The following is a 26757-nucleotide window of genomic DNA, read 5'->3' as shown; positions in this document are numbered from 1 at the left end:
ATGAGTGAGGGAGTTCCTAAAGGGAGAGGTGGAGGGGACAGTGGCTAGGCCAGGGACTGGAGGAGAGGGAGGGCACAGCCACTGTATCCATTTTACTTGCCCCCCCACCAACCCGGCTGATGCTCCCAGGAGCTTTGCTATTCCGTTAGGGATCTGAGCTCACAGGCAAGCCCCAGGCTGAAGGACAGAGGGTGACCAGAGTCCATCAGGGCCAGAAATCATGGTAGTGAGATTCTAAGGTGGCCAGGAATTTGATCCAAGTCAGAGGCTGTCTGAGAGCTCTGAGCCATCACTCCCGGGGCAGGAAAGGCTGTAACAGAGGAAGGGTGGGTGTCCTGCTGTTACTAGGTGACCTTGTACAGGCCCAGTCCCCCTGGAGCCAGGGAATCCCCTGGGGAATGGGAGCCCCAGAAACTGCCAAGACATAACCCAGGTCCTTGATCATGACCCTGATCTATGGCCCCACTTTGGGAAGCAGCCCAGGGCCCTTCCTGCTAGCAGAGTGTGAGCTCTTTCACTCAGAGAAGGTAGAAGGCCCATTGAAATCAGGTGGGGACAGGGCCCTCTTCCCAACCTGGACATGCTCTGGGAGAGTTGGGGTCCCTCAAGGGTGAGACCCTGGAGCACCCGCCTCCCACCAACCCTCCATTTTTTCCTGGGCTGGCCTTGCCCAAACCACACTTGAAAGCAGAATCCTTCTCCCCCAGGGCCTGGAAGGTGGTTGAGGGTAGCCAGGGATTAGGGGGAGGGTTGCAACTGCCTCCCAAGCCCGTCCCCGGAGGGCTAGCACACCTGAGCCTGCTCGTGATGCTCTCTTCATTTCCTCCCCCCACCCCACCACACTTCCCAGCAGCTGGGCTTCCTGGGCTTGCAGAGGGGTGAAACACAGAAGCATTGCTCAAGTGTGGGCACAGTCCAGAAACCTCAAGCACTGTTTCCTCAGTGCCAGGGCAGGAAGAGCTCAGCCGAGAGGGCCTGGTCTCAGACAGAAGAGACCCCATGGGGCAGCTCCATTAGAAGACCCCACTGCCAGCCCCTGCAGCCTGCAAGGTAGTTAGGCCCACTTCTCGGCGTCTGGGAAAATAAGGAGATGTCAGCACTGCCACCCCGACCAGTGAGGCTGGAATCTGGCCCCTGTCCTGCAAGGTGGTGCTCTTGTGCTGACAGAAGGGTTTGTGTTCATCAGGGGCCTGGCAGTAAAGAGAGGGCACACTGGGGGCTCAGCTGAAGGTAGTTTAAAGGAGGGCCTGTTAAGAGAGCCAGCGAAGCACCCTCAGACTAGCAACTGCAGGAAGCCACTACCACTCACTGTCCCACAAGGACAAGACAGGGTGAGGTAACTGGAGCCCAGGGAGAGCCCGACCAGTGACAGGGGCCACCCGGCAGGAAAAGCGCAGCCATGGCAGTACTGCGGTGAGGAAGGAGGGAGTGGGCACGGAACACCCTGCCTCTGCCCCTCCCACCCCTCATCTTCTGCCGGGACCTCCCATTGGCCAAATCCATCTGGAAGCCAGACAGCAAGGGAGCCCGGGTGAGGCAGTCCCCAGGGGACAGCCTCCCAGGTGGAGAAGCAGAGAATGGGGACAAGATGGGGCTTCCGTCTTCCATGCATCTACTCTGCGTGTGAAGTGCCACATCGGCCATTTCTCCACAGTGCTGACTGCTTGGTTCCAATCGTCTAAAACTGCATGTGGTCCAAGGACAAGCCCCAGCCACAAATGGCCAGTCACAGGAGAGCACGTTGCAGAAACTGTTCTTGCACTGAAGCATGTTCTATGAGCTTTGCTTTCCACAGCTCAACAAATTCTGCCCATGATATTGCTCCAAATCCAATGTCCTCCTTTAAAATGTTGAAAAATAGGTATTTCTTGCATTTACATGAACAATAGGTGAAGCTTAAATACTGCGTTGGGGTGACTACATCACATTGTTGCTTTTTGTTATATGAATGGAGGTCCAGGGTCAGTAAGGCCCTGGCCCAGGCAAAGCTATGGGCTTGGGCTGGTTACTGGGGCTCATCTTATATGCCAGTGTCAATCACTAGGTCTCTGGGCTGACAAGCATCCTGAGGTTACATCTGGCCTCAGCAGTACCATGATTGATTAGTGATGTCTGCCATGGGCATGGGCAGAGACATGGTGCCATCTTGGACCTACACAGTTGCCTAGGTGGCTTTGGGTAGAGCCTCTGTGATTGCCACCTCCGTCAGCCTGTGACTTCCCTCCCTCTCATCCTCCTCCCTTCCCCTCGCCATGCTGGGTCACGCTGAGTGCGTTCAGTCTGGAGGAACATCTAGCTGGCCCCCAACCTCTCCAGCCAGCTGACCAAGGGACCTGACCGCATTCTTCTCCACAGGCCACCACTCACGTCTACGTGACCATCGTGGACGAGAATGACAACGCGCCTGTGTTCCAGCAGCCTCACTACGAGATCTTACTGGATGAGGGCCCAGACACCATCAACACCAGCCTCGTCACCATCCAGGCGCTCGACCTGGATGAGGGGCCCAATGGCACAGTCACCTATGCCATCGTTGCTGGCAACATCATCAACACTTTCCATATAGACAGACACACGGTCAGCAGCTGACGGCAGGGTCTACGAGGAGGGGCACTCAGTGACATCGTGGGGGCTGGGGGTGTAGCAAAGATGGAGTCTGGGAGGAAACTATGGGGGCAGACGGTGCGGGAGGATGAAAATAAGGGTCTCCCATCATGGACAGGATGGCAGGGCCTGCCTGCTGGGGTGGTCAGAGGGTGCCCCATGAAGGAGCTGGTCCCCACCGTGTCCCAGACCCACTGCCCATTGGTCCACCCTTGTTCCCTCTGTGTGTCTCCCAGGGCGTCATCACTGCTGCCAAGGAGCTGGACTACGAGATCAGCCATGGCCGCTACACCCTGGTTGTCACAGCCACAGACCAGTGCCCCATCTTGTCCCACCGCCTCACCTCCACCACCACGGTGGGTTGGGGGGAGACAGCCCCAGTCTGGGGGTGCAGGGAGGACAGAGCCCAGAGAGCTCGAATGGGGAAGAGTGGAAGGGAAAGACTGTCCAGGAGAAAAACCTAAATCCCAGAGTCCTGTCCTGGTCTCAATGACTCACCCAAACTTGTGTGACTTTGGGGAAGGTAATGAACTTCTCTGTGTGGTCATATCTGTCAGACAGATGGCGACACCTGCCCCTCTCCCCTTCATGGGAAGAGTACAAACTCTGGACAAACCAGCAGGGGTTCACATCCCTGACCTTTCGCTTCCTGGCTGAGCGACTCTGGGCAAGTCACTTAACCAACCTGCACTTCCCTTTCCTTCTGTGGAAGGGGCTTAATAAAAGCTGTTGCAGGGTGTGAGAGGAGCAAGTGAGACCATGTACAACAAAATGCCCAAGTATAGCAATACACAGTTCAGAGCACTATTGTAAAAATATGAGTATGCCCATAAAAAGGCTTCGACAAGAACAGTAACTCATCCATGTGTAGCTTAAAGCCCACCCCCACATCCATTATCTCATATGGTTCTTGCATCGGTCCCGAGTAGCAGGATTATTGGGTCCAGTTTCCAGATGAGGAGCCTGGGCCCAGCCCAGGACTGGCCGGAGTGCAGCCTCCGCTAAGTTTGTCCACCATCGCAGGTGCTCGTGAACGTGAATGACATCAACGACAATGTGCCCACCTTCCCCCGAGACTACGAGGGGCCATTTGACGTCACTGAGGGCCAGCCGGGGCCTAGAGTGTGGACCTTCCTGGCCCACGACCGGGACTCGGGCCCCAACGGGCAGGTGGAGTACAGCATTGTGGACGGAGACCCTCTGGGTGAGTGGGGCCTGCGCTGGGCGGTGGGGGCAGCACAACCTGAGGGCCTCGGGGCCCCCACTCCCACCCAGGAGCAGAAGGAGAGAGGAGGCCTCGAGGCGGTGAGCCCACCGCTGGGTGATCTGGCCCTCCCCGGGCTTCAGTTTCCCCGTCCATCACAGGATGAAAATAGTCTTCCCATGCAGATACGGTGAGAATATTCTGAAATCCGAGAATGGAGACAAGTAGCCTTGGAGGGTCACAGACCGCTTTGAGAATCAATAGGAAGTTCCCGGGTGTCACACCGGGAGAAGAGGCTCTGGGAGGGAGGAAGGGCGGGCACCCTCGCCCCGTACCTTCGGGGCCCTAAACACGCACACACGCACACGGGCACGCAGCGCTGGGGCTCCTCTGCGTGTCCCACCGCCACCCACGCGCGAGAATGGCCGCCACAGCGCCTCGGCTGTTCTCCTCAGCTGAGGAGCAGGGTTCATGACCAGAGGGAGTTTTGTCAGGGCAGTCCACACACGTTGCTGCAGAGCAGGGACCCCAGACCCGAAGGCGAGACCAGAGGGAGTCGTGCGAGCGGTGGCGGCCACAGCTCAGCTCCTGCCCATTGGAGCCATGTCTTCCCAGGTGTAAGGCCTGGGTGCCAGGCTTCCCATTCTTAAAATGGAAAAGTTTGGGAATTTAAATCTTTGTAAAACATCCTGATTTTTAATTGATCATTTCATAGTTACTGAGCACCTGCCATACGCCAGTCGTATCCCAGGCGCTGAAGATATAGAACCATACAAAGCAGACGCAAGTCCCTGCCCTTGGACAACACGTTTCCCAGTACAAGGACACAGGCAATGAGCATAGCTGAGTATGTGGTGACGTATCAGTGGGTGCTAAGTGCTGTAGGGAAATGTAAAGTCGGGGCATGGGGACTTCGGGGTGAAGGCTGCAGTGTCAGTTAGGGTGCTCAAGAAAGACCTGTCCGAGAAGGTGACGCGTGAAAAAAGACTTGGAAGTGAGAAGTGGGTCGTGTGGACACCTGGGGAAGAGCATCCCAGGCAGAGGGAACAGCAACTGCCAGGGCCCTGAGGTTGGAGCGTGCCCGGCAGCGAGCACAAAGGCCCTGTGGCCGGCATGGAGTCGAGCGAGGGGGCAGGGAGGGGGAGGTGAGGTCACAGATGTGCTGGGCCCAGAGGCTGGGCCTGCAGGCCATTATCGGAGTTGGACTTCGGCTGCAAGTGATGTGGGAACCATGTAGGAGGGTGTCAAGCAGAGGAAGGACAAAGTTGAACTTAGATTTAACAGGGCCACTCCAGTTCTTGCGCCCAGAACAGACTGTGGGAGTTAAGGAATGGGAGCAGGGAGGTCAGTGGGCCTGTTGCAGCCCCTCGGCCTACAGGTGGCGCAGCCAGGAACAGATAGATGGTGAGAGGTGCTCGGGTCCGGCTTACTTCACAGGTGGGGCCATCAGGAGGTGCTGACTGATCGGATGTGGGGTGTGACAGAAAGCCAAGGACAACACCCACATTTTGGCCTGAGCAGCTGGAGAGAGGCCACCACCATTAGCAGATGGGCAGACTGAGGCAGGGGCAGGTGTGGGGGGAGGGTGAGGTGAGGCCAGTGCAGGGACTGGAGGTAGAAGCCAGCTCCGGAGAGCAGTGCGGCTGGAGAGAGAGGCCCGGGAGCTATCAGCACAGAGATACTTAAGGCCACAAGCTGAGAGGAGAACACTGAGGAAGCCAACAGGGGAGGTCCAGGGCCAGAACTGAGAACTCGGGGCAAACTTGCAATTAAGAGGCAAGGAAACAAAGTCACTCTATGAGGCCAGGTCTGGAGCCCCCACGGTCCAGAGCTTGTGTCTGTTCTGACATGCCACCTTTCCGTGTCCCAAAAGTCTCCTCTCTGTCCAAGGACTGAGCAAGGGTCTTTCTCTTCTGCTATTTTCACAAACAACAGAGGTTTTATAATTTCATGGGGGTCTTGCTCCTGTTGAGGAGGATGCCAAAGCCTGGTTGAGAAGTGGGTGCTGGGTGGGCAGCCAAGCCCCCTCCCAATAAGGCCTTCAACACACCTGTCTTCAGGGTGCAGGGCACACCTGTGCCCCCAAAGACGACAGACTGCCTTAGAGTCATGAGCAAAACCTCTGCAGTTAAATTCACATGTGATCGGGGTCAGCTTTAGGAAGTTGGGTTCCCATGGGGTGTCCCAGGAACCCGAGAGTCAGGTCCCTGGAGGAGTGAGAGGGGCCTAGGACCTCCCTGGGCTGGCCGGCGGGTCAGAGCCCAGTGGCATCTGAGGATCACTGAGCACTGCCCCCACGTCAGAATAGCTACGCAGCAACCTAATGTTGTGTCAGGGCGGCTCCTGAGGGCGTGATATCCACTCCCCACATCTCTTCCCACCTCTGGGTTCGGTGACACCATGATGGTAACTTGAAAAAACAACAAATGCTACAAATCAGAGCTGTTTTCTGTGAAGAGCTAGTTTAGTGACACATCAGGGGTGAAGGGACATGCTCCAGGTCACCTTCCCACCATCGCAGCCCGTGCCCAGAGGTGCTCCCGCCGGTGGGGAGACATCAGGGCTGATAGGCTCACGCCAGCCCCACTAAGGTGTGTGGAGGGAAACAGCTGGGAGACAGGCCAAGAGCCCCTCCTGCGAACCCTGGCCTTCTCATCTGCCCCTTCTGGTCAGACCCGTGCCGTGGACCCCTTTCTTACACCCCCGTCCTCCCTGGAGGCCCCCAGCCCCTGAGGGGTGCCAAGAGCAGCTGTGGGTCCAGCTCCACCGGCGCAGCAGGCCCTCCCCAGCACCAGCACAGCCCCGTAGCGGCACCTCTTCGGCAGCCCGTTCTTCAGATAACAGCATCGAGGCAGGACTCGGGCCAAGTGATTTCACAAAGGAGTGAAATCAGGGTGCAGACCTGTAGGACCAGATGGAAAGCCTCCGCTTTTAACCCCCTCTCTCCGGAAGGAGTGAGGTGATAGGGAGTTCAGGCCCCAGGGCAAGCTGCTAAGGAGAATACTGTGCTTGTGGGGGCCTTTAGCCTGTTCACTTTCCCAGTGAGCTAATTTCTTAGGCATCTGGCCCGGGCCCAACCCTCAGAGCCTCAGGCCTGCTCGCCCAGCCTTCAGGACCTCTCCCTTTCCTTCTTTCGGGGGTGGCTGGCTTTGGAGAGAGAGCAGGAGGCCATCCGCTCGCTCGTGGCCAGCGGCTGAGATGGGACTGGGAAACCCCTAGAAAGGGAATCCTCGGTTCTTTGGAGACCTTCCAGTCTCGGTTCAGGGAATCCTGCTTTAAGCAGTCTGTGGGGTACCAGGAGCAGAAGAGGGGGCAGGGTGGGAAATCCCCACTGCAGGTGAGCTTCGAAGGAGCTGTTTTTCACACGAGAGCAATGGGGGGTGGGGCAGGGAATAGGGAGGTGGGATGCGAAGGGGCAGGCAGAGAAAGCTGTTGGAGAGCTTGGGCCTCTGTCCCCACTGTGTCTTCATGTGGCTGTATCTCCCTGAGCTGTCAGTGCTCCACCGAAGTGTCAAAAGGGACGTGAAGGAAGTACTTTTCTCCCCGTTCCCCGTTCCTGGAGGGTATACATACCGGCACCTCCTCCTCCTCACCTCCCTGATTCGAGTTCCCTCCACTTCTTTCCATCCCACTGGGCTCCCACTTGCTTCCCTGGCTTCTTGCCCCACTGCTGCTGTCCCCTGTACCCTCCCTGCTCTCACCCCACCCTCTCACAACTCACTCCCTGCTCAGCTCTGAGTGGTGTTTTCTGGAAAGATCATAGTCCCATGGGACACAGTAGCCAAGACCCAGGGTCCTGAGCTGGAATCCTGGTCTGTCGTTAACTTGCTAGGGGAGCTCAGACAAGTCATTATCCTTCTCTGGACTCCTGTTTCATTTTCCATTTCTTTTTTATTTTTATTTTGTTTTATTTTTGCTATTGGGTTGTATAAGTTCTTTATATATTTTGGATGTTAACGCTTTTATCAGATACATGATTTGCAAATATTTTCTCGCATTCAGTAGATAGGTTTTTCATTCTGATGATTGGCTCCCTTTGCTGTGCAGAAGCTTTTTAGTTTGATGCAGTCCCACTTGGTTATTTTTGCTTTTGTTACTTTTTGGTATCAAATCCAAAAATTCATTGCCAAGACCGATGTCAAGGAGCTCACTGCCTATGTTTTCTTCTAGAAGTTTTATGGTTTCAGGTCTTACATTCAAGCCTTTAATACAGTTTGAGTTAATTTTTGCATATGGTGCAAGGTTCTAGTGCAGGTGGCTGTCCTGTGTTTCCGGCACCACTACTGTTCTTTCTTCCTTGTGTATTCTTCTTCCTTTGTCATAAATTAGTTGATCACATATGTGTATGTTTATTTCTGGGCTCTCTGTTCTATTGCATTGATCCATGTCTGTTTTTTATGCCAAAACCATACTGTTTTAATTACTATAGCTTTGTAATATAGTTTGAAATCAGGACCCATGATACCTCCAGCTTTGTTCCTCTTTCTCAAGATTGTTTTGGCTATTTGGGGTCTTTTGTTTTTCCATACAAATTATATGATTTTCTATTCTATTTCTGTGAAAAATGCCATTGGAATTTTAATGGGGATTGCTTTGAATCTGTAGATTGCTTTGGGTAGTAGGGACATTTCGACAATATTAATTCTCTTCATCCATGATCATGGAATATCTTTCATTCATTTTTGTCTTCAATTTCTTTTTTTAAATAATTTTTTATTGATTGATTTTTGGAGAAAGGGAGAAGAAAACATCAATTTGTTGTTCCACTTATTTATTATTCATTGGTTGATTTTTGTATGTGCCCAGACCGGGGATCAAACCCACAACCTTGGTATATTGGTTCCATGCTCTAACCAACTGAGCTACTCAGCCGGGGCCTGTGTGTTCAGTTCTTTTCATTAATGTCTTATAGTTCTCCAGGTAGAGGTCTTTCACCTCCTTGGTTAAACTTATTTATATGTATTTTGTTCTTTCTTATGCAACTGTAAATGTGGTTGTTTTCTTAATTTCTGTTTTTGGTAGCTCATTAGTGTATAGAAACGCAACAGATTTTTATATTGGTTTTGTATCCTGCAACTTTACTGAATTCCACTTTTTCAATGTGGCCCTCTTACCCGGGGCAGTCCCTGGCCCGCCCCGAACCAGGGAAGGAAACTGGCCTGGCAGCTCAGGCACATCAGGCACGAGCAGGCCCAGGCCCAGCTTCACCCAGCAGTTACCTGTTCCCCTCCCTCCTGCACTTCTCAGACATTGGCAGGTCCCATGAGGGTCTGAAACTGGGGGCATCGGAGGACCCACACAACAGGCGTCCCCCAGCCCTGGCAAGTAAGGCTTGCTAAAGGAATTGGGGAGAGGCCGGGGCTCTCCGCCATTGTTGGCTGTTCCCAGCTAACTCCGGCCTCCCCTGGGTGGCACCCAGGGGAGTTTCTGATCTCTCCTGTGGAAGGTGTGCTGCGGGTCCGGAAGGATGTGGAGCTGGACCGGGAAACCATCGCTTTCTATAACCTGACCATCTGTGCTCGTGACAGGGGGATACCCCCACTCAGTTCCACGGTGAGTCTGGGGGCCCCACTCTGCTGGCTTCACCTCACTGCCCCTAAGCTCTCCATAGAGACTCCGGTAAACACCTAAGCCCACAGAGGCCACAAGCTGTTCTGGAGCCAGTCCAGGCCCTCAGGGCCCCCATGGACTTATGTGTGCGTCTTGGGGCCCACCCACGGAGGCTAGACCTGGAGCCGGCAGCCACAGCCATGCAGAACTACCCCCCGTGGCGGCTCTCTGGGGAGGCTGTCTTGCGAGTGGGCCCGGCCCCTGCCGCTGCCATTTCAGCTCACCTCTGCACTGCCTCTTCAGCTTTTCCGTCCCCTCATATCCTCATGTTCCTCTTCTTGCCCTTTTCACTACCGTTTCCCTCTCCCTTTCCCCTCTCCATGATCGACTGCACCTTCCTGCTTCAACCACCGCCCCTCGCTCTCCTGCCCTACCTTGATCGTCACCCCCACCCCCTGCACCATGCCCACCACCCCGTGTCCTTCCTCCTCTCTCTGCCTCCCCACACCCCCCTCTCCTTACCTCCTCCTTCACCTCTTCTCCCTCCTCCTCCTCCCCTGACACACCCCAGATGCTGGTGGGGATTCGGGTGCTGGACATCAACGACAATGACCCTGTGCTGCTGAACCTGCCCATGAACGTCACCATCAGCGAGAACAGCCCCGTCTCCAGCTTTGTCGCCCACATCCTGGCCAGCGACGCCGACAGTGGGTGCAACGCGCTCCTCACCTTTAACATCACCGCAGGCAACCGGGAGCGGGCCTTCGCCATCAATGCCACGGTAGGGCCGGGACACCCCTGGGGGCTCCGCAGGGGGGTTCTAAAAGACAGGATCCTGCCCTAGAGGCTTTCCTATGCCACTGTCGGGTCTCCTGCTTCCATTTCCTCCTCAAGTCTCCTTTCTCCACCAGGACGCAGAGTCTCTGGCGGAAGCATGGAATCTTAGATTCCCAGCTGAGCTCTCTCTGGGGTCCCTGTCCCCTCCAAGGCTTGTCATGTGAAGACATGAGGCTAGAGCCTCAGCACCACTCATCCCAAGATGTCTTCACCTGTCCTCTTGGAGTGTCCCTGACTGCTGGCACCACGGGGTCCTCAGAGGACCCATCCCCTTGAGACATCAACACCTGGGCGTTGGTGGGTCACTCTTGCCCAGGCAAGGCCTTGCCGGCCCATTTTGGCCACGTAGACTGTATCGATTCACAGCCACTCCTGAAGCTGCAGGTAGAGCAGCTGGGTCTCGGTGGGCCAGCACCCAAAGTAGGGGGCGGTGTCTCGCTGCTCAGCTCACCAGCCCTCCACATACCAGTCAGGGGTCGTCACCGTGAACCGGCCCCTGGACCGAGAGCGGATCCCAGAGTACAAGCTGACCATTTCCGTGAAGGACAACCCAGAGAACCCACGCATAGCCAGAAGGGTAAGGCTGGTGGCACGGGGCGGAGGTGGGAGAGGCAGGGCCGGGTGCTGGAGGCACGTGGGCAGCCAGGCCAGGGGGTTAAATTCAAAGGCCCTGGAGTGAGCAAGTGCTGGATCCAAATCCCGTTTCTGCCTGTTGGTGGTGTGAGACTTTGGCCAGTGGGTGTCCCTTGGCCTCCGTTCTCTTGTTCTTCTGCAAATGGAAGACCACACGTGCTCCAAAGCTGAGGCGAGGACTTGAGGAGCCAGTATCTGTCAAGTCCTCAGCACAGTTCCTGGCACACGGCAAACACTCAGTGAGCTCAGCTATCACCTCCTCCCTTCAAACCACCAACACTGGGGCGCACACCACAGGTGTGGGTGCATACGGCCTGCGTGCACTCACAACACAGCTCGAGGGCTCTGAAGGGGTTGCATTTTCCCAGAAAGGGTGGCTTTCCCATCAAAAGCCTGAGAAGTTGTTTCTCTTTACTAAGAAGAGGTGAGGGTTGCAAGCAAATGGTCCCTTTGGGGGACAGGGTTCAGCCCTCCCCTCCCGGCCCATGAGGTCTGGGGCAGGACCCTGACCGAGAGTTTTGGGTCCGGCTTATTTCAGCTCCTCTTCTGACTAGTTGCATGGATCCACCAAGACACTACCCTTTCTGGGCCTCAGTTTCCCCATATGTATAGGCCAACTGGACTTTTACTAGCCTCTCTCCTCTCCTTCCTTCTCTCACTTCCTCTCCCCTTCCTTTCTTTCCTGCTCTCACCCCCGGACCCCCCCCGCCGCCCCCGTCCTCTGCCTGTGCTTCAGGAGGGCCTGGGCCACCCTGGGACGCAGCAGCATGGAGTGTGGGAACCAGGAGGCTGGGGGCCAGTCCCCACTGTGCTGCTAACTTGTCGTGCAGTTTTGAATAGTCACCTCTTGGCCTTGGTTTCCTTGCCCCCACAGTGGAGGTTCTGAGAGGTCAGAACGATCACTGGCTTCTGAAACGTGTGAAGTGAAGCCCTGGGTGAGAGTTCGGGGGACTCTGACGGGCCACCAGGCAGGCCTGGACCCTCTGAAACCCAGCACTCATCTTCCGGCCCGCAGCCCCTTCCTACCCTGAGAGGGGCCGTGATTAAATACCGTCACATCCATCCTCCTGTGAACCTCACGACACCTCTGCGGAGGAGTTAAGATCCCCATTTGCCCGGTTGGAAATCTGAGACCCAGAAAGGGGAAATTATTTGCTTAAGGCCACCCAGTGAGCTGCTAGCTCAACAGGGACTTGAACCCAGGTCTCTGGACCACTTGTGTGGGCTTTTTAATCACCCATCTCTCAGCCTTTCTCCCACTGGAGCACCTGACTAGAACATGGTCCACAGCCTACTCCTATCATGCCTCCCACAGGATTTTGACTTGCTGCTGATCTTCCTTGCGGACGAGAATGACAACCACCCCCTTTTTACTGAGAGCACCTACCTGGCAGAGGTGATGGAGAACTCTCCTGCTGGTAGGTGCTGGGCCCTCCTGGGAATTCCTGCTGCTGCCAGACACCACCTGGGTCCCAAATGCCTGTGGACCCACCTTGCGCCTGAGGTCTGGCTAGGGAGGCAGCCTCACCACATAGCTGAACAACAGAGCCGGCGGGTGCAGGAGAGTGTGGACTCGAGGGAGGGGAGCAGCTCTGAGGGGCTGGTGGGCCCAGGGTGCCAGGCCTCCAAAGAGGCCACAGGTCTGGTTAGAAGCGGTTACTTGTCCTCAAAGTGGTCTGAACTCGGCCCCTGCCCCCCTCCTGAGGGGGAGTTAAGTGTGAGGACTACCCAGGATAGGGGCAAGCCCACCCGCCCTGTTCCCTCCACCCCAGGCGGGGTCCAGGGCCTGCCACAAACCAGCACAGCTCTTGCTCTGAGCACGGGCATTGGCCAGTCTCACCTTCCTCCTTTTCACTGCCCCCCAAAGAGGTCCCCTCACTCCACCTCCAGACTCCCCAGGCCCATAAGCTCAGATTCTAAGTAGGAAAGAGATGAACTGGGAAACTACTTGTCTCTGGCTGGGTGTCCCCCTACCCAGTGTGTATGCTCACACAGGTGCCAGTTCATGTTCATGGCAAGGCATATGTGTGGGCTCGCACACGTGCACAGACACACACAGGCATGTGGGTGCCTACACAGTGCGCTGTGTGTACAAATGTGTCCACCGGCAGAGGCAGGCAGGCGCACAACCAGGGGGCACCCAGGCCTGCGAGTGCTCCTGTGTGCGTACTCGTGGTCACGTGAACACAGAGTCCTGTGCACACAAGTGGATTTCTGGTCATGTATGGTCGGACACCTGTATAAAGCATGGTGTATACCCATGTGGAAGGGTGTGCATACCTTGACAGGGCCCACACACAGGGAAGGGATGTCAGAGAGCCCTGAGACCCTCCCCTGGAGTGGCCAGCCTCAAAGGCTGCTGGGAAGGCAGGCATTCTCCTGGCGGGCCGGAGGGGCTTCCTCACCACTGTTGTGTTTTCTCCCCAGCAGGGCTTTGAGGCCGCTCCCCAGGCATCTGCGTCAGTCTGCCAAGGCTGCCGCAGCCCGGCCAGGGCCTCCTCACCCCGTCCACCTCACCTCCCTCCCTCTCATTCATTGTCAGCCATGGCTCACCGGAAAGGGGCGGGGGAGGGGGCGGGGGGCCGAGTTGGCCTTGCAGTGACCCCTCTCCCCTGGCCCAGGGACTCCCCTCACGGTGCTCAATGGGCCCATCCTGGCTCTCGATGCGGACCTGGACGTCTATGCCGTGGTCACCTACCAGCTACTGGGTGCCCAGAGTGGCCTCTTTGACATCGACAACAGTACAGGTGAGGCCCCTCCGCGCCCCCAGCACTCCCAGTCAGGCTCTGTGTCTTCCAGCCAGGGTGGGAGGGGGGCTGCTGCTGGACCTAGGGCCTCCCTTCTCAGTTCTGGACCTGGCTCTTCATGGAGACCCCAGGCCTCAGAGCCCCAGTTTTGCAGCTGTATTAGGCCACCTATGGGCCAGGTGAGGAGACCAAGGAGGAGGCTTGGGGGACCACAGAAGGGACCTGCTAGTGCACAAACTCTCAGCCTACACAGAGAGCCCCCAACACACTCCCTCCTTCTCCCCATCCCTAGGCCAGAGGCTCAGGTCCCTCATCAGCCAAGAGCAGCCAAAGCTCTGCCCTCAAACCAGACCCAAAGCTCCCCAGAGGCCATGTCACATTGGTCGGGTCCTAGACAGCAGGTCAATTCGGTGACAGGTAGCACCAAGGAGAGATATACTAGCACCTCTCTCAGTGCAGCGGGTCAGTCCTCCACCTTAGGCCACTCATCCCAGGCAAGGCTCTATAGAACTGCGGAGGGCACCTGGGGACGGGACAATCTCAGAGGACTGGCACCTGGGGACCTCCCTAAGTATCGGCTGTCGAGCCTTTGGGGAAGAAAGTCATTTGTTGCTTTCTCTGCCCGTTCATCTCTTTCACACCTTGTGCCCGGGTCTTTCTATGTGCCTTCCTGGTTGGCTCTTGCCCTCTTTCCCCACTGCACCCCTTTTCTTTTGCATCTCCCCGGCTGATGGCACTGGGTGTCAGGCGTGGTGACAGTGAAGTCAGGTGTTGTCATTGACCGGGAGGCCTTCTCACCTCCTGTCCTGGAGCTGCTGCTGCTGGCTGAGGACATCGGGCTGCTCAACGGCACAGCTGACCTGATCGTCACCATCCTGGATGACAATGACAACTGGCCCATCTTTAGCCCCGCTGCCCTCACTATCCACCTGCTGGAGAACTGCCCACCAGGTAAGCAGGGTACAGGGCACAGGCCCCAGTCCCCAGGCAGGGGCTGGTTGGTGGTCTGGGGGGTTTGAATGGAGCCTCACTGGTTGGAGCAGAATTCACCTTCAGCGGGAGAAAGCAGGCAGCAGAATGGGTGGAGAGAGCGCTGGACAGGGAGTCAGGAGACCCAGGTCCCCCCCACTTCCCTTCTCTGATCCACAGTCTCTTGTCTGCAAAACGAAATTATTAAGATACATTCCTGGATGAAAACACTGTTTTAAAGTCAAAATAGGATTGATGTGATTCCCATCAAAATCAAATATGATTTTGGGAGTAAATTTGAATCTGAAAGTCATCTGAGAGAATGAGAACATTTTTAAAAATATATATAATAAAGCCAGATCTGCCTTACCAGATATTAAAACATATTACAGAACTACGGTATTTAAAACCATGTAATACGAGCACACAAGTCTGAGACAAAGTACGCCAGAAGCAGATACCAGGAGATTAAAGAATGTGATATTGATGTGACAAAGGAAATAATGAAACCCATAATGAAAACTAATTATTAGGTATGCAAAACATCCATTAATATTTAGTCTAGATTCTTATCCAATGTAAGACACCAAAATGAAAGCCAAAGGCATTCTAAAAAAAGATTAAAAAGTAGAAAACATTTAAAAAACAAGATAAAGAAGCTTCAGGTGAATATTTACCTGACTTTAGAGTGAGAAGGTTCTAAGCATACAAGAAACAGGAGACCTTAAAAAAAGGAAAAATATTAAATTTGGGGGCATATACATTTAAACTTCTTTATATCAAATAATAACCAATACTGAAAGGCAAACAACAAACTAAAAAAATATATTTGTCACAAGTTATCATAATTTCATAATTGGTATAAATTGACAAAAATGGGCAGGAAAAAGCATACAATTTGCAAAAGAGAAGATACAACTAATTATTAAACCATTAAAAAGGGTTCAACTCACAAATAATCAAAGAACGTAAAGTAAAATAAGACGCTGTTTTCCTACAGTGCTGCAAACGTAATGAGTGTGTAAAAGACACGTGCCGGCAAGGCCGCGGTGAGAAGGGGCCTCGTGAACTGCCAGGCAGCGCGTGTTACTGTGAGGTTTCCAGAAGCGGCCCCTGTGCTCAACTACCCCCTCTTCCCCCTCCCCCCTAGGATTCTCAGTGCTTCAGGTCACAGCCACCGATGAGGACAGTGGCCTCAATGGGGAGCTCATCTACAGAATAGAAGCTGGGGCTCAGGACCGCTTCCTCATCCACCCAGTCACGGGGGTCATCCGCGTTGGCAATGTCACCATTGACAGGGAGGAGCAGGAATCCTACAGGCTGACAGTGGTGGCCACTGACCGGGGCACTGTGCCTCTCTCGGGCACGGCCATCATCACTATACTTATCGACGACATTAATGACTGCCGCCCCGAGTTCCTCAACCCCATCCAGACGGTGAGCGTGCTGGAGTCAGCAGAGCCAGGCACTGTCATTGCCAATGTCACAGCCATCGACCGTGACCTTAACCCAAAGCTGGAGTACCACATCATCGGCATTGTGGCCAAGGACGACACTGACCGCCTAGTGCCCGACCAGGAGGACGCCTTTGCTGTGAATATCAACACAGGTACAGGGGCCTGCTCCCCACTGGGCCCCACTCCCAGCTCCCGCCCCAGGCTCTGTGTGCTCTGCTTTCTTCCTGATCTTCCCCCTCTGTGCTCTCTCCCCCTGCTCCTCCCTTCCACCTCACCCGTGCTCCTCCCCTCGCTTTCTCTTCTCCCTCCTCCCTTCACCAGCTCCTATCTTTCTGATTCTCAGCCTCTCAGCCTCTCAGTAGGAGAGCGCCTCTCTTACCACATTCTTGCTAGCATTAAATATTAAAAAGTTTTTATGTTTATAATTTTCAAGGAAAATGGTACCTTGTTTTCATATGCATTTCTTTAATATGTATATTTGCCATGTAAATCGTCTATAAGATATATACATGTATCTTTAATGATTTCCTTACACAATCACAAAATGAAGAGAAATGTGGCCTATCTTTTATGATTTATGCAGTTTATTGTAGTTTTGATCATTTTCCCAAAAGTTCAGTTTTTCATTCCTCTGGGAAGTTAAGGAAAGAACATGGGACCACCCACATATACTTCCTAGAAATCCCAGAGCAGTGACAGAAAAACTAACATGGCTATTATTTTACAAAGTGCTAAAAAACTGTTGTTACTTAGAGAAATTCTTAGTAGAATAGCAATGAGAAATCAGTTTTCCAAATGTGATTAGCAGACATGAGGATGATGGACAGTACTGGGTACTGATGATAGTGTGGGGACCTCAGAACCCTCACACGCTACTGTGGGCATTCAGACCAAGTCCGCCAACTAGGCAGCAACTGAAACACACAAAGCGCACTCATGCCTTATGACCCAGCAACTCTGCTCCTGGGTAGAATTTCCCAGGAAATCCTCAGGTCAGTGATCTGAGGGTATTCTCTGCAGTGTTGGTGGTGGGAGTTGGAGGCCAGCAGGGCACCACCCTTCAGAAATGGAGACTACAACACTGGGGTGCTAGGCATGGGTACCAGGCATCAGTTAGAAGCAACAGATTAGACTCACACAGAGCAACGTGGGTGGACCTTAAAAATAAATACTTACTGAAAAGAGTAAGAAATAGGGTGGGATATATATGAGGTCTGTCCAGAAGGTATCCAGCCATGTGATATGAAAAATAGAGACATTTATTGAAGAAGACACAAGATACAAAAAAAACATTGTTAATAGGACAATACCAGCTCCATCCCCTTCAAAGTAGGCACCTTAGGACCCCACACAGTTCTCCCAATCACCATCAGCTGCCCTGTCATATTTTCCTGAATCTCATCAGTGGCCTGAAATCTGTTCCCTTTCAAAGGTGATTTTAGTTTGGGGAAGAGCCAGAAGTCACAGGTCACCAAATCTGGGCTGTAGTGGGGCTGAGTCGCCTGGGTGATTTGACATTTCTCAAAAAAACTGCATAAGATGTGATGCATAAGTGGGTACATTTTCATGACGAAGCTGCCAATCACCATTTGCCCATAGCTGTGGCCTTCTGGATCATCCAAATAGTTTCCACAGAGGACCATTCAAGTTTAATGCAAAATTTGATGCAGATTTGTTACTGTACTTGCTCAGTCATTTTGAATACTCATCCAAAATGTACACACACCAATCAATACACGTGCTCACTCAATGGTGTCTACCACCTCCATTGACTAGTACAATGAGGTCATCATTGTTCACACATGCACATTCCAGTCCACCCTCCTTGGCTGCCAGGTTACACAGATGTCACACAAACCATTCTCATTATATTAACAATGGCTGGCCCTGGCTGGTGTGGCTCAGTGGATCGAGTGCCAGCCTGTGAACCAAAGGGTCCCCAGTTTGATTCTGAGTCAGGGCACATACCTGGGCTGTGGGCCAGGTCCCCAATAAGGGACGCATGTGAGGCAACCACACATTGATGTTTCTCTCCCTCCCTCCCTCCCTTCCCTTCTCTCTAAAAATAAATAAATAAAATATTTAAAAAGAAACAATGCCTGGGATTTTTCTGGACAGACCTTGTGTACCAGAATCCCATTTGCATAAAGACATAGACACAAAACAATACATGATTTTTAATGCATTACATTGATTGCCCTAGAGAAGGGAAGAGGTAAGCAGTACTGGAATAAAAGGGAATAGATACATACATAAAACAAGAGTAGTCCCAATAACATATTGTGCAATGAACCAAAGAATGTGATTAACTCAGTCTGCATCTGAGGCCTAAGGGAAGAAGAAGCCAGAAACACTATGAGCACTAGAAGTCAGAAAGGTTAAGCCAGGTCCCAGGTTAGCAAAATTCCCGCTGCAGCGGTTAGTCAGGACCATGGAGAGCTGCTCCCCACCTGGCCCAAACTGACGCTGTGCAATACTGATGCACTACCACTTTTCTCTATTCTGTTCTCCTTTCCTCTGACTGACTCTTTTCTCTCTATTTTTCTTTCCAGTGTCTTCTCTACCCCCTGTTCCTTCTGCTCTCCCCATGTTTCTTGCTCACCCTCCTTCCTCCTCCCTCTCCTACCAGATGGGCTCCCTTTTTCTCCCCTGGCTTCCTCCCCCTCTGCCTCTTCCCCTCACAACCTCCCTCCCAAACTTCCTGCCCTGGTCGGCACTGAGCCCCATCGTCCCCATGCCCTGCTCTGCTCCATCCCCTCTGCACCCTGAACTAACTGATGTTAACCCTCTTCTCTCTTCCTCACGGCTGGCAGGCCCACAGGTTTGAGCTGTTTCTCTGTCACTTCCCACCTCATCTCTTCTCTGCTTCACCCCATTGCCTTCCTCCATACCCACCGCACCCCCACCACCCTCCCCATCCTGTGGGGCCAGGCCAAGGCCGTGGCCCAGCCTTTGCAGACTGAATGCAGCCACCCTCTCCCCATCCTCGCTCCCCAGCCTCGGGGACAGGGAGCGAGAGTAGGAAGAGGAGGAGGAGGAGGAGGCAGCGGCCCAGGGTAAGTGACCTCCCCATGGCTGGGGACCTGAGGAGGCCAGAAGCCAGGAAGGGGGATCTGCCATGGGGGAAAGGGAATCCCAGAGACCCCAATGCCTGAGAGGGGACTGGAAAGGGAGAGAGAAGGAATCACCCTAGGATGAGGCAGATGAGAAGAGGAGCTACCAGATCCTTCAACAGGCAGAAAGCAGAGGTCCGAATAGAACAACCCTGAGATCAGCCAAACGAGATCTGTCCAGTTCAAGCCTAAGTCTCTGGAGGGATCCTCTGACTGGGAGCAGGGACTCTGAGGCAGCAGGTGGGAGACAACAAGAAGCCCCTTGCTGGTTCCAACACGGCTGTCGGTGCTCCTTCCCCACCATCACTCCATGTCATCCTCTACTTAATGGAAACCAGGAAGTAGTCCCGACTGTCCAGCCTGTTCCATCGCTGTCCCCTCCAGAGAACCCACTCAATGGTTTTATTGGCCTTGAACTTCCTTTACACTTGATCTCCATAGAATACAAGTATTCTTTAAATAGTGATCAAATACGTATAACAAAATTTACTATCTTAACTGTTTTAAAGTGTAGTGTTCCATATATTCACAGTGTGTGGAATACAAGCACTTTTTAAAATAAGCAATTGTATGGCATTCTCCATGTGCCAAGCACTGTTCTAAGCCCTTTATGCTCATTTAATTGTTATGATGCTCCAAATAGCCCTGTGTGGTAGGTACTGTAATTATCCTAATTTTATGGATGAGGAAACAGAGGTGTGGAGAGGTTAAGTAATTTGCCCAAGGTCACTGTCTAGTAAGTAATGAGTGATGTGCCCCAACCCACAGGAGGCTGTGGTCTCTCCCCGCTTGCTGGTTTCAGCCAAAGCTGAAACCAGCAAGACCCAGATCCATTGAGGACCATTGTCCCTGATGGGAATTGGGCAGATTGGCCAGGAGTACCCCTAGGAGGGCCAGACTTTAGGGGGTTCCCTCAGGGTGAACCTGACCTGATCTGGTCTTCAGGGTCTGTAATGGTGAAGTCCCCCCTGAACCGGGAGCTGGTTGCCACCTATGAGGTCACTCTGTCGGTGATTGACAATGCCAGTGACCTACCAGAGCGTGCTGTCAGCATGCCAAATGGTGAGTCTCCCCACAGTCATCTTCCACTGGTTACTCAGAACTGATCAGGTGGGGTTGCAGGCTGGGAATGGCACAGGCTTGGCCCAGGGTGGCTGTGTGTCCCAGTTACTAAGCAGAGTTCAGCAGTGGGGGATGCAGAACCCAGAATTGTGTGTGTTCATGAACCCCAAGGCTTAGACTGGGAGGGAGGCTTGGTGGAGACTGGGTGAGAACTGAGAAAAGGAGGGTTATAGAGACTTAGGGTGTAATCCGTTGTCAAAGTTGGTAGCAAGGGTGTGACTATCATGTGAGACAGGAACCTCAGATCTGATAGGAAGCCGCAGGGTCAGCCCAGAGGAAGAGAAGCACAAGGAAAGATTATTTGATGCCACAGACACCACACTGGGGTGCACAGGCACTGCGACAGGAAAGAGAGGGGCGAGGACCCTGCCTTCTGCACGCCAGCCCGGGCCGTCTTGCCTGCAGGCTGAGGCGTGAGCTGGGAGGAGCTGCCAGAGGCATGGGCTTTTCTGTGGGAAAAGTGAAGAGTGGGGGGGGGGGGGGGGGGGAGGGACGGGTAGCCTCAAGTGGCCTCTGCTGGGAGATAAGGACAGCTACGGGGTGGGGGAAATAGGCCTGGCCGATATCATCTGCTTATTTCTGTAGCCCAGGGGACCAAGTCCTTTCCCCTGATGGAAGGAAGGGCAAACTTGGTCACTTCTTACATGGCCTATACTCAGAGGGCAGAGGGCCCAGACATCACTCAGACAGGAGACAGAAGGCTGAATCATGGAAAGGGTCTCCTTGGACAGGTTAGGAAACTGAGGCACAGTAGGGTCAGGGGCTCCACCAAGGTTACTCAGCTTGCTGGTAGAACCCAAGCTCCTTGCCCTATGGAAGAATGAGAGGCCAGACCAAAGGAAAGGGTCATGTGCCACCACTCAAGGGTCAGGTCAAGCTTCGGGGATCCCAAGAGGGCTGTGAGATGCAGCCCCCCTCTCTAGGCATAGCTGAGACCTAGGAAGGCCTGGCCCAGCCACATTGGTGGCTCTCACATCACCCTCACCCTCTGCCTTCACCCCAGCCAAGCTGACAGTCAACATCCTGGATGTCAATGACAACACGCCCCAGTTCAAGCCCTTTGGGATCACCTACTACACAGAGAAGGTCCTGGAAGGGGCCACCCCCGGCACCACACTCATCGCTGTAGCAGCCGTGGACCCTGACAAGGGCCTCAATGGGCTGATCACCTACACCCTGCTGGACCTGGTGCCCCCAGGCTATGTTCAGCTAGAAGACTCCTCAGCGGGTAGGTGGGACACCTGCCCGAGGAGGGTTGGCAGACATGTGTGCACCTGTGTAACTTCCCAGAGGGGTCTTGGCCCCCACTTCTCACCCTCCAGTTGAGCCCCACCGTGGCCCTTCAGTAGGCTGGGCCAGAGCCAATATGGCCAACATTCCAGTCACTCCCAGATGTCCAAAGTAGAGGAAAGGACAGAGTACCTTGTCCCAGGTTGAGACAGAAGGCCGCTTTAAGGTCTGCTGGAGACCTGGAATACTCTGCCAGGCAAGCGTACACTGCACTCACCCCTAGGTATCTGAGGGGGATGGGTTCTAGGACCCCCCGTGGGCACCAGAATCCACAGACGCTCTAGTCCCATTGTCAGCCGTCTGTCCATATGCACAGCTCCACACCCCAGGGCTAACCAACAGCAGAGTGAAACCCGAGGGTATGGAGGGCTGACTAGGTGAGTATCACTTAGGAAGTAAGAAGGCCAAGAGGGAGTATCCCAGAGGAGATCTCAGGCATGTTGATGTTCATCTACCTGACTTGGAAAGAGCTTTCTCGCCCCTCCAGGAAAGAGAACAGCTGGATGCCAGTTGCTCTCAGCCCTCTGACCTGCCACTGGGCACTGCTCCTGGCCAGCTTCCTTCTTCAAGGGACCACACCTGCCCCTCAGAGCTCTAGATCCTTCTCTTCATGTTGTGGAGAACTTTGTAAGTGAGGAATGTCAAAATGGTACTGGTGTGCCTCTGTGTCTTAGGGAAGGTCATTGCCAACCGGACGGTGGACTATGAGGAGGTACACTGGCTCAACTTTACTGTGAGGGCTTCAGACAACGGGTCGCCACCCCGGGCGGCTGAGATCCCTGTCTACCTGGAGATTGTGGACATCAATGACAACAACCCCATATTTGACCAGCCTTCCTACCAGGTGGGTGGCCAGGCCAACAAGCTGGGTCTAGGACCTGTGCCCATTCCTTGGGGTATTTGGTCATCTTTCACTGCCACCCTGCCAGCCTCTGAGCCTCATGGGAATGACCACCCCATGAGCAGCTTGATGCCCTGGGCTGTCTATATCAGTGAGTTCCTAGACCGGAGGACTGATGGCAGCCCACTCTCTCCCCCTGCCCACTGGGCCCCAGGAAGCTGTCTCTGAGGATGCGCCCGTCGGCACAGTCGTCCTGACAGTCAGCGCTACCGATGCCGACTCAGGCAACTTTGCCCTCATTGAGTACAGCCTCGTAGATGGAGAGGGCAAGTTTGCCATCAACCCCACCACGGTAAGCTGGAAATGGAGAGCATGGCTTTGGGGCATGGGGAGTGGAAAGGGCTGAGAAGCCACCAGAAGTATTGTAGTTATCCCCCCTTTTCTGGGTCCTGCCACCTGGAGCTCCGTAACGTCAGAGGTTTTTAGCCAAGCCAGCAAGCCCTGTTCCCAGAGTCCCAGACATCCCATGGACTGAGGCCTTTCTGTCCCAGCAGACATGGAAGGAGGTGGCCAAAGTCTTTTGAAAGTGACCCTTTATGGGACAAAACTTCTGATATGTGTCCCCAGCGCACTAGAAAGCTTGATTCAAGTCCATGGAACTGCTTTTTGAAACTGTCACGTGAAAGGCACAGGCAGCTCTGCAGACAGGGAGCACAGTGTGGGAGCACAGTCTGGGAGCACCTGCTGGAAATGCGGCCCTACACTCTGCACACCCCCCAGGCTCCCGAGAGTCTCAGACTTGTGGGAGGGAGCATGGGAACTCAAGAGAAAAGACGGGCAATGGTTTCACATGTCTGCGAACAGACTCAAAGCTGCTGTTTCAGGACCCAGAGCGCCCTGCGGCCTGAGGGCTGGTGGTCAGGTGGGGCCTTCCCCAGTTGCTGGGCTGGAATTAGATTTTCCCTCCCACCCCCTCCCCCAGCCCGGTCCCTCTGCATTCCACCCTCTCGGTAGTGTTCTGTGCTTGCTGCCTGGTGTGGACAGTCAGACACGCCCCTAGCCCAGCACTGTGCACAGTGAATATTTATGGCAGACAACCATATACCTGGCTGGGCAGTAAGCTCCAGCCTGGGCTGTCTGTCCCGTCTCCAGGTAGATTGGGGTAGTGAAGGCAAGAAGAGCCACTAGAATGAGCGCTCCATGGGGACCGGGGCTGCTGTCTCTCCTGTGCACTGCTGTATCTCCAGAGCCTGGAGTAGTGTCTGGCACGCAGTAGATGCTCAGCAAATACTGGTTGAGTTGATGAAGGACCTGATTGCACCCTCCTCCTACTAGGGTGACATCTATGTGCTGTCCTCTCTGGACCGGGAGAGGAAGGACCACCATATCCTGACTGCTGTGGCCAAAGACAACCCTGGGGATATAGCCAGCAACCGTCGGGAGAATTCCGTGCAGGTGAGAGATGCAGGCTAGGCCCGGGACTGGGGTTGTGGAAGCAGCAAGAAAAGCCTTTAGAGACTGGCTACTGCAGAGCCACCTGGTCCCCTTAGAGACATGGTGACAGGAAGGAAAAGGCAAGAGCTCAGCTGGGTGGGTCACCACGGCTGTGGCTTAGGGAGACAGGCCTCTAGCAGAAACCTCTTGTGCCAAGACGCTGCTAAAGCAGCTAAACATCCCTGGGTGTAACCCAAATAAACCCCGGGCTCCACGGGACCAAGTGTCTCCATGGTGTCTCATTGAAGGAAGCACAGCCCAGCAACCAAACATAGTTACAGCGATTATCTTCATCCATGTGTCTTAAAGCACAGTCACGAGGGACCAAACTCAGCCCCAGTTCTAGCGTCCACACAGTTGCTCTGAGGCCAGTGTCCCACCTTCCAAGCTCGACCCCATTTCCATCCAAAATTCTATTCCTTGAGACTTTGCTTTCCCTTTCTTTATTCCCCCTTCTTTCTACCTTTTCTGGTCATCTTTCTGCATTCAGTTCTTCCAGTTCCCCACAGTAACCTAACCATTCAAAACAAAAACTCTCCCGGGAGAGGAGGTAAGAAGCTGGGTGGGCGGGTTCCGTTCAGCAGAGGCAGGCAGGGTCTGGGAGCACTGCACACACCCGGATCCTGTCCCGGGCACAGGGCTGTGGGCTGTGTGGGGAAAAGAACAGGATTTGGAGTCAGAAGACTAAGGTTGCCTCTCTCCCAGGGCAGTGGTGTGTGGGGCGGGGTGGGGGGCGGGCAATGAGGGCAGTGGGGGAGGGGGATCGGAAAATGCTTTGTTCACCGAAAGGGGCTCTTAAAAATCACAGCTGTCGAAAGCTCTGGTGAGGATGCAGCCAGGCAGGGCCATGGCAGCCAGAGGGGAAAAAGGCCTCCTGGCCTGATATGTGCATAGGACCTGCCCTGGGCTGCAGGGCCAGCAGAGAGAGCCAAGTCCCAGGCCTGGTACAAACCCCCATCAAGAGCAGGCCTTCAGGGGTGGAGGAACCACCGCCCAGAATCCCAGTACAGAGGTTGGAGTGAGATGCGTGGGGCCGGGGCACGGGGGAGGGAGGGAGCAAAGGGCAGAGCAGGAGGTGGGCGAGAGGGTTCCTTGCTGAGGCCCAGGCACAGAGCACCTGCTCATCACCATGGAGCCCTGGGCATTTCCTCAGGCCAGCACTGTGCACGTAGCGTCACAGTCCAGAACACAGCACATCATCACAGTGAGCTTCACGTGCCCCTGAGAGGGAAGATATATTGTGACCCCCACCCCCCACAGCCAGTCAGGTAGCTCAGGTGGTTGGAGCCTCATCCTGTACACCAAAAGGTTGAGAGTTTGATTCCCTGTCAGGGCACATGCCTAGGTTGCAGGTCCGATCTCCGATCAGGGTGCGTATGGGAGGCAACCAGTCAATATTTCTTTTTTTTATTTTAAGATTTTATTTATTTTATTTTTTTTTAGAGAGGAGAAGGGAGGGAGAAAAGGAGGGAGAGAAACATCCATGTGTAGTTGCGTCACATGCACCCCGCAATGGGGACCTGGCCCGAAACCCAGGCATGTGCCCTGACTGGGAATTGAACCAGCCACCCTTTGGTTCTCAAGCCAGCGCTCAATCCACTGAGCCACACCAGCCAGGGCAATGTTTCTCACATTGATATTTCTCTCTCCACGCCCCCTCAAATCAATAAGCATATCCTTGGGTGGGGATTAAAAAAAAGGTATTGTCCCCAAAGTATAACTAAGGAAACTGAGGCTCAGGGGGTTAAATAAGTTGTTTGAGGTTGGACTCTAAGGGCATGCCCTGTCCACCTCTTCTTATTCCTATGTCACTGGGTCACCTGAAGTAGCCCCCAATATGCGCCTGACCTTTGACCTCAACCTCCCCCCAGGTGGTGATTCAGGTGCTAGACGTCAATGACTGTCGGCCACAGTTCTCCAAGCCCCAGTACAGCACCAGCGTTTACGAGAATGAACCAGCGGGCACCTCGGTCATCACCATGATGGCAACTGACCAGGATGAAGGCTCCAATGCAGAGCTGTCCTACTCACTGGAGGGCCCCGGCGAGGGTACGTGGCCTGGTCCCCACTCGTGGTGCCTTGGGGGTGGGGGTGGGGGTAGGGGAGGCAGCCTGCCCCGGGAAGGACGTCTCAGCCAGAGCCATGCCCTGCTCTCTGCCCACCTGCCAGAGGCCTTCCACGTGGACGTGGACTCAGGCCTGGTGACCACAAGGCGGCCACTGCATTCCTACGAGAGGTTCAACCTGACCGTGGTGGCCACGGATGGTGGAGAGCCCCCACTCTGGGGCACGACCATGCTCCTGGTGGAGGTCATTGACGTCAACGACAACCGCCCCGTCTTTGTGCGCCCCCCCAACGGCACCATCCTCCACATCAAAGAGGTACGGCTGTCTCCCAGGTCTCCTGCCCGCCCACACGGCCCTTCCAAAACCCGGCCTGCCTCCTCCTGCAGTCACGCGTGGGAGAGGGAAAGGGCAGGTCCCCTCGAGGAGGCGGGGAAACTGAGGCCAGCAGAGGGAGAGGACTTACTCGGCACCACACAGGGCGGCGCTGAGCAGCGTCAGTAATACGGGCTGTGTCAGCAGAAGGTCTCGGGTTCAACTTCAACTCTGTCACTTACCAGCCAAATCTCTGAGCAAGTGACTTCTCTGAGTTTGTCTTTTCATCTGCAAAATGGGACTGAAACTAGTAGACCTTCCATCTCCCACTCCTAGACGTCTGCCAAGGGGAACAGTGTCCCCGAAAACCCACTTCCCCCGACTTGTCTCAAAATAAATATACAGGCCCCTTCCGTCTGTCTGTTGTTCCTGCCGGTACCACAGTGTAGACAGCCTGGGAGGTGAGGACAGGCATCAAAATAAGCAGCAAGGGGAAGTGCCTGGGCTTCTGGAACCTC

At 54.2% G+C, this 26757-nt stretch overlaps 1 protein-coding gene across 4 annotated transcripts in view; it reads left to right on the top strand.

Annotated features, from left to right (window-relative positions):
• The window catches only part of CDH23 (cadherin related 23), a 410614-nt gene that overhangs the window by 373931 nt on the left and 9926 nt on the right, over positions 1-26757 (top strand). For 3 of the 4 annotated variants that reach the window (XM_028511340.2, XM_036026831.1, XM_028511341.2), the window contains 17 exons: positions 2356-2577; positions 2841-2960; positions 3628-3808; positions 9228-9361; positions 9930-10139; positions 10665-10772; positions 12144-12246; positions 13450-13575; positions 14323-14526; positions 15695-16153; positions 20060-20176; positions 21240-21464; positions 22201-22370; positions 22582-22719; positions 23703-23822; positions 25733-25910; positions 26031-26242. In XM_028511340.2, coding sequence (XP_028367141.1) covers positions 2356-2577; positions 2841-2960; positions 3628-3808; positions 9228-9361; positions 9930-10139; positions 10665-10772; positions 12144-12246; positions 13450-13575; positions 14323-14526; positions 15695-16153; positions 20060-20176; positions 21240-21464; positions 22201-22370; positions 22582-22719; positions 23703-23822; positions 25733-25910; positions 26031-26242 — 3027 coding nt within the window. Of the gene's footprint in view, positions 1-2355; positions 2578-2840; positions 2961-3627; positions 3809-9227; positions 9362-9929; positions 10140-10664; positions 10773-12143; positions 12247-13449; positions 13576-14322; positions 14527-15694; positions 16154-18640; positions 19058-20059; positions 20177-21239; positions 21465-22200; positions 22371-22581; positions 22720-23702; positions 23823-25732; positions 25911-26030; positions 26243-26757 lie in introns of those variants that run through there. The other variant, XM_036026833.1, reaches the window with a different exon arrangement.

This window comes from Phyllostomus discolor, chromosome 5, assembly GCF_004126475.2.
Source record: "Phyllostomus discolor isolate MPI-MPIP mPhyDis1 chromosome 5, mPhyDis1.pri.v3, whole genome shotgun sequence".
NCBI classification, from domain to species: Eukaryota; Metazoa; Chordata; class Mammalia; order Chiroptera; family Phyllostomidae; genus Phyllostomus; species Phyllostomus discolor.
The sequence above is the reverse complement of the archived record's forward strand: the minus strand, read 5'-3'. Positions and strand labels throughout refer to the sequence as shown.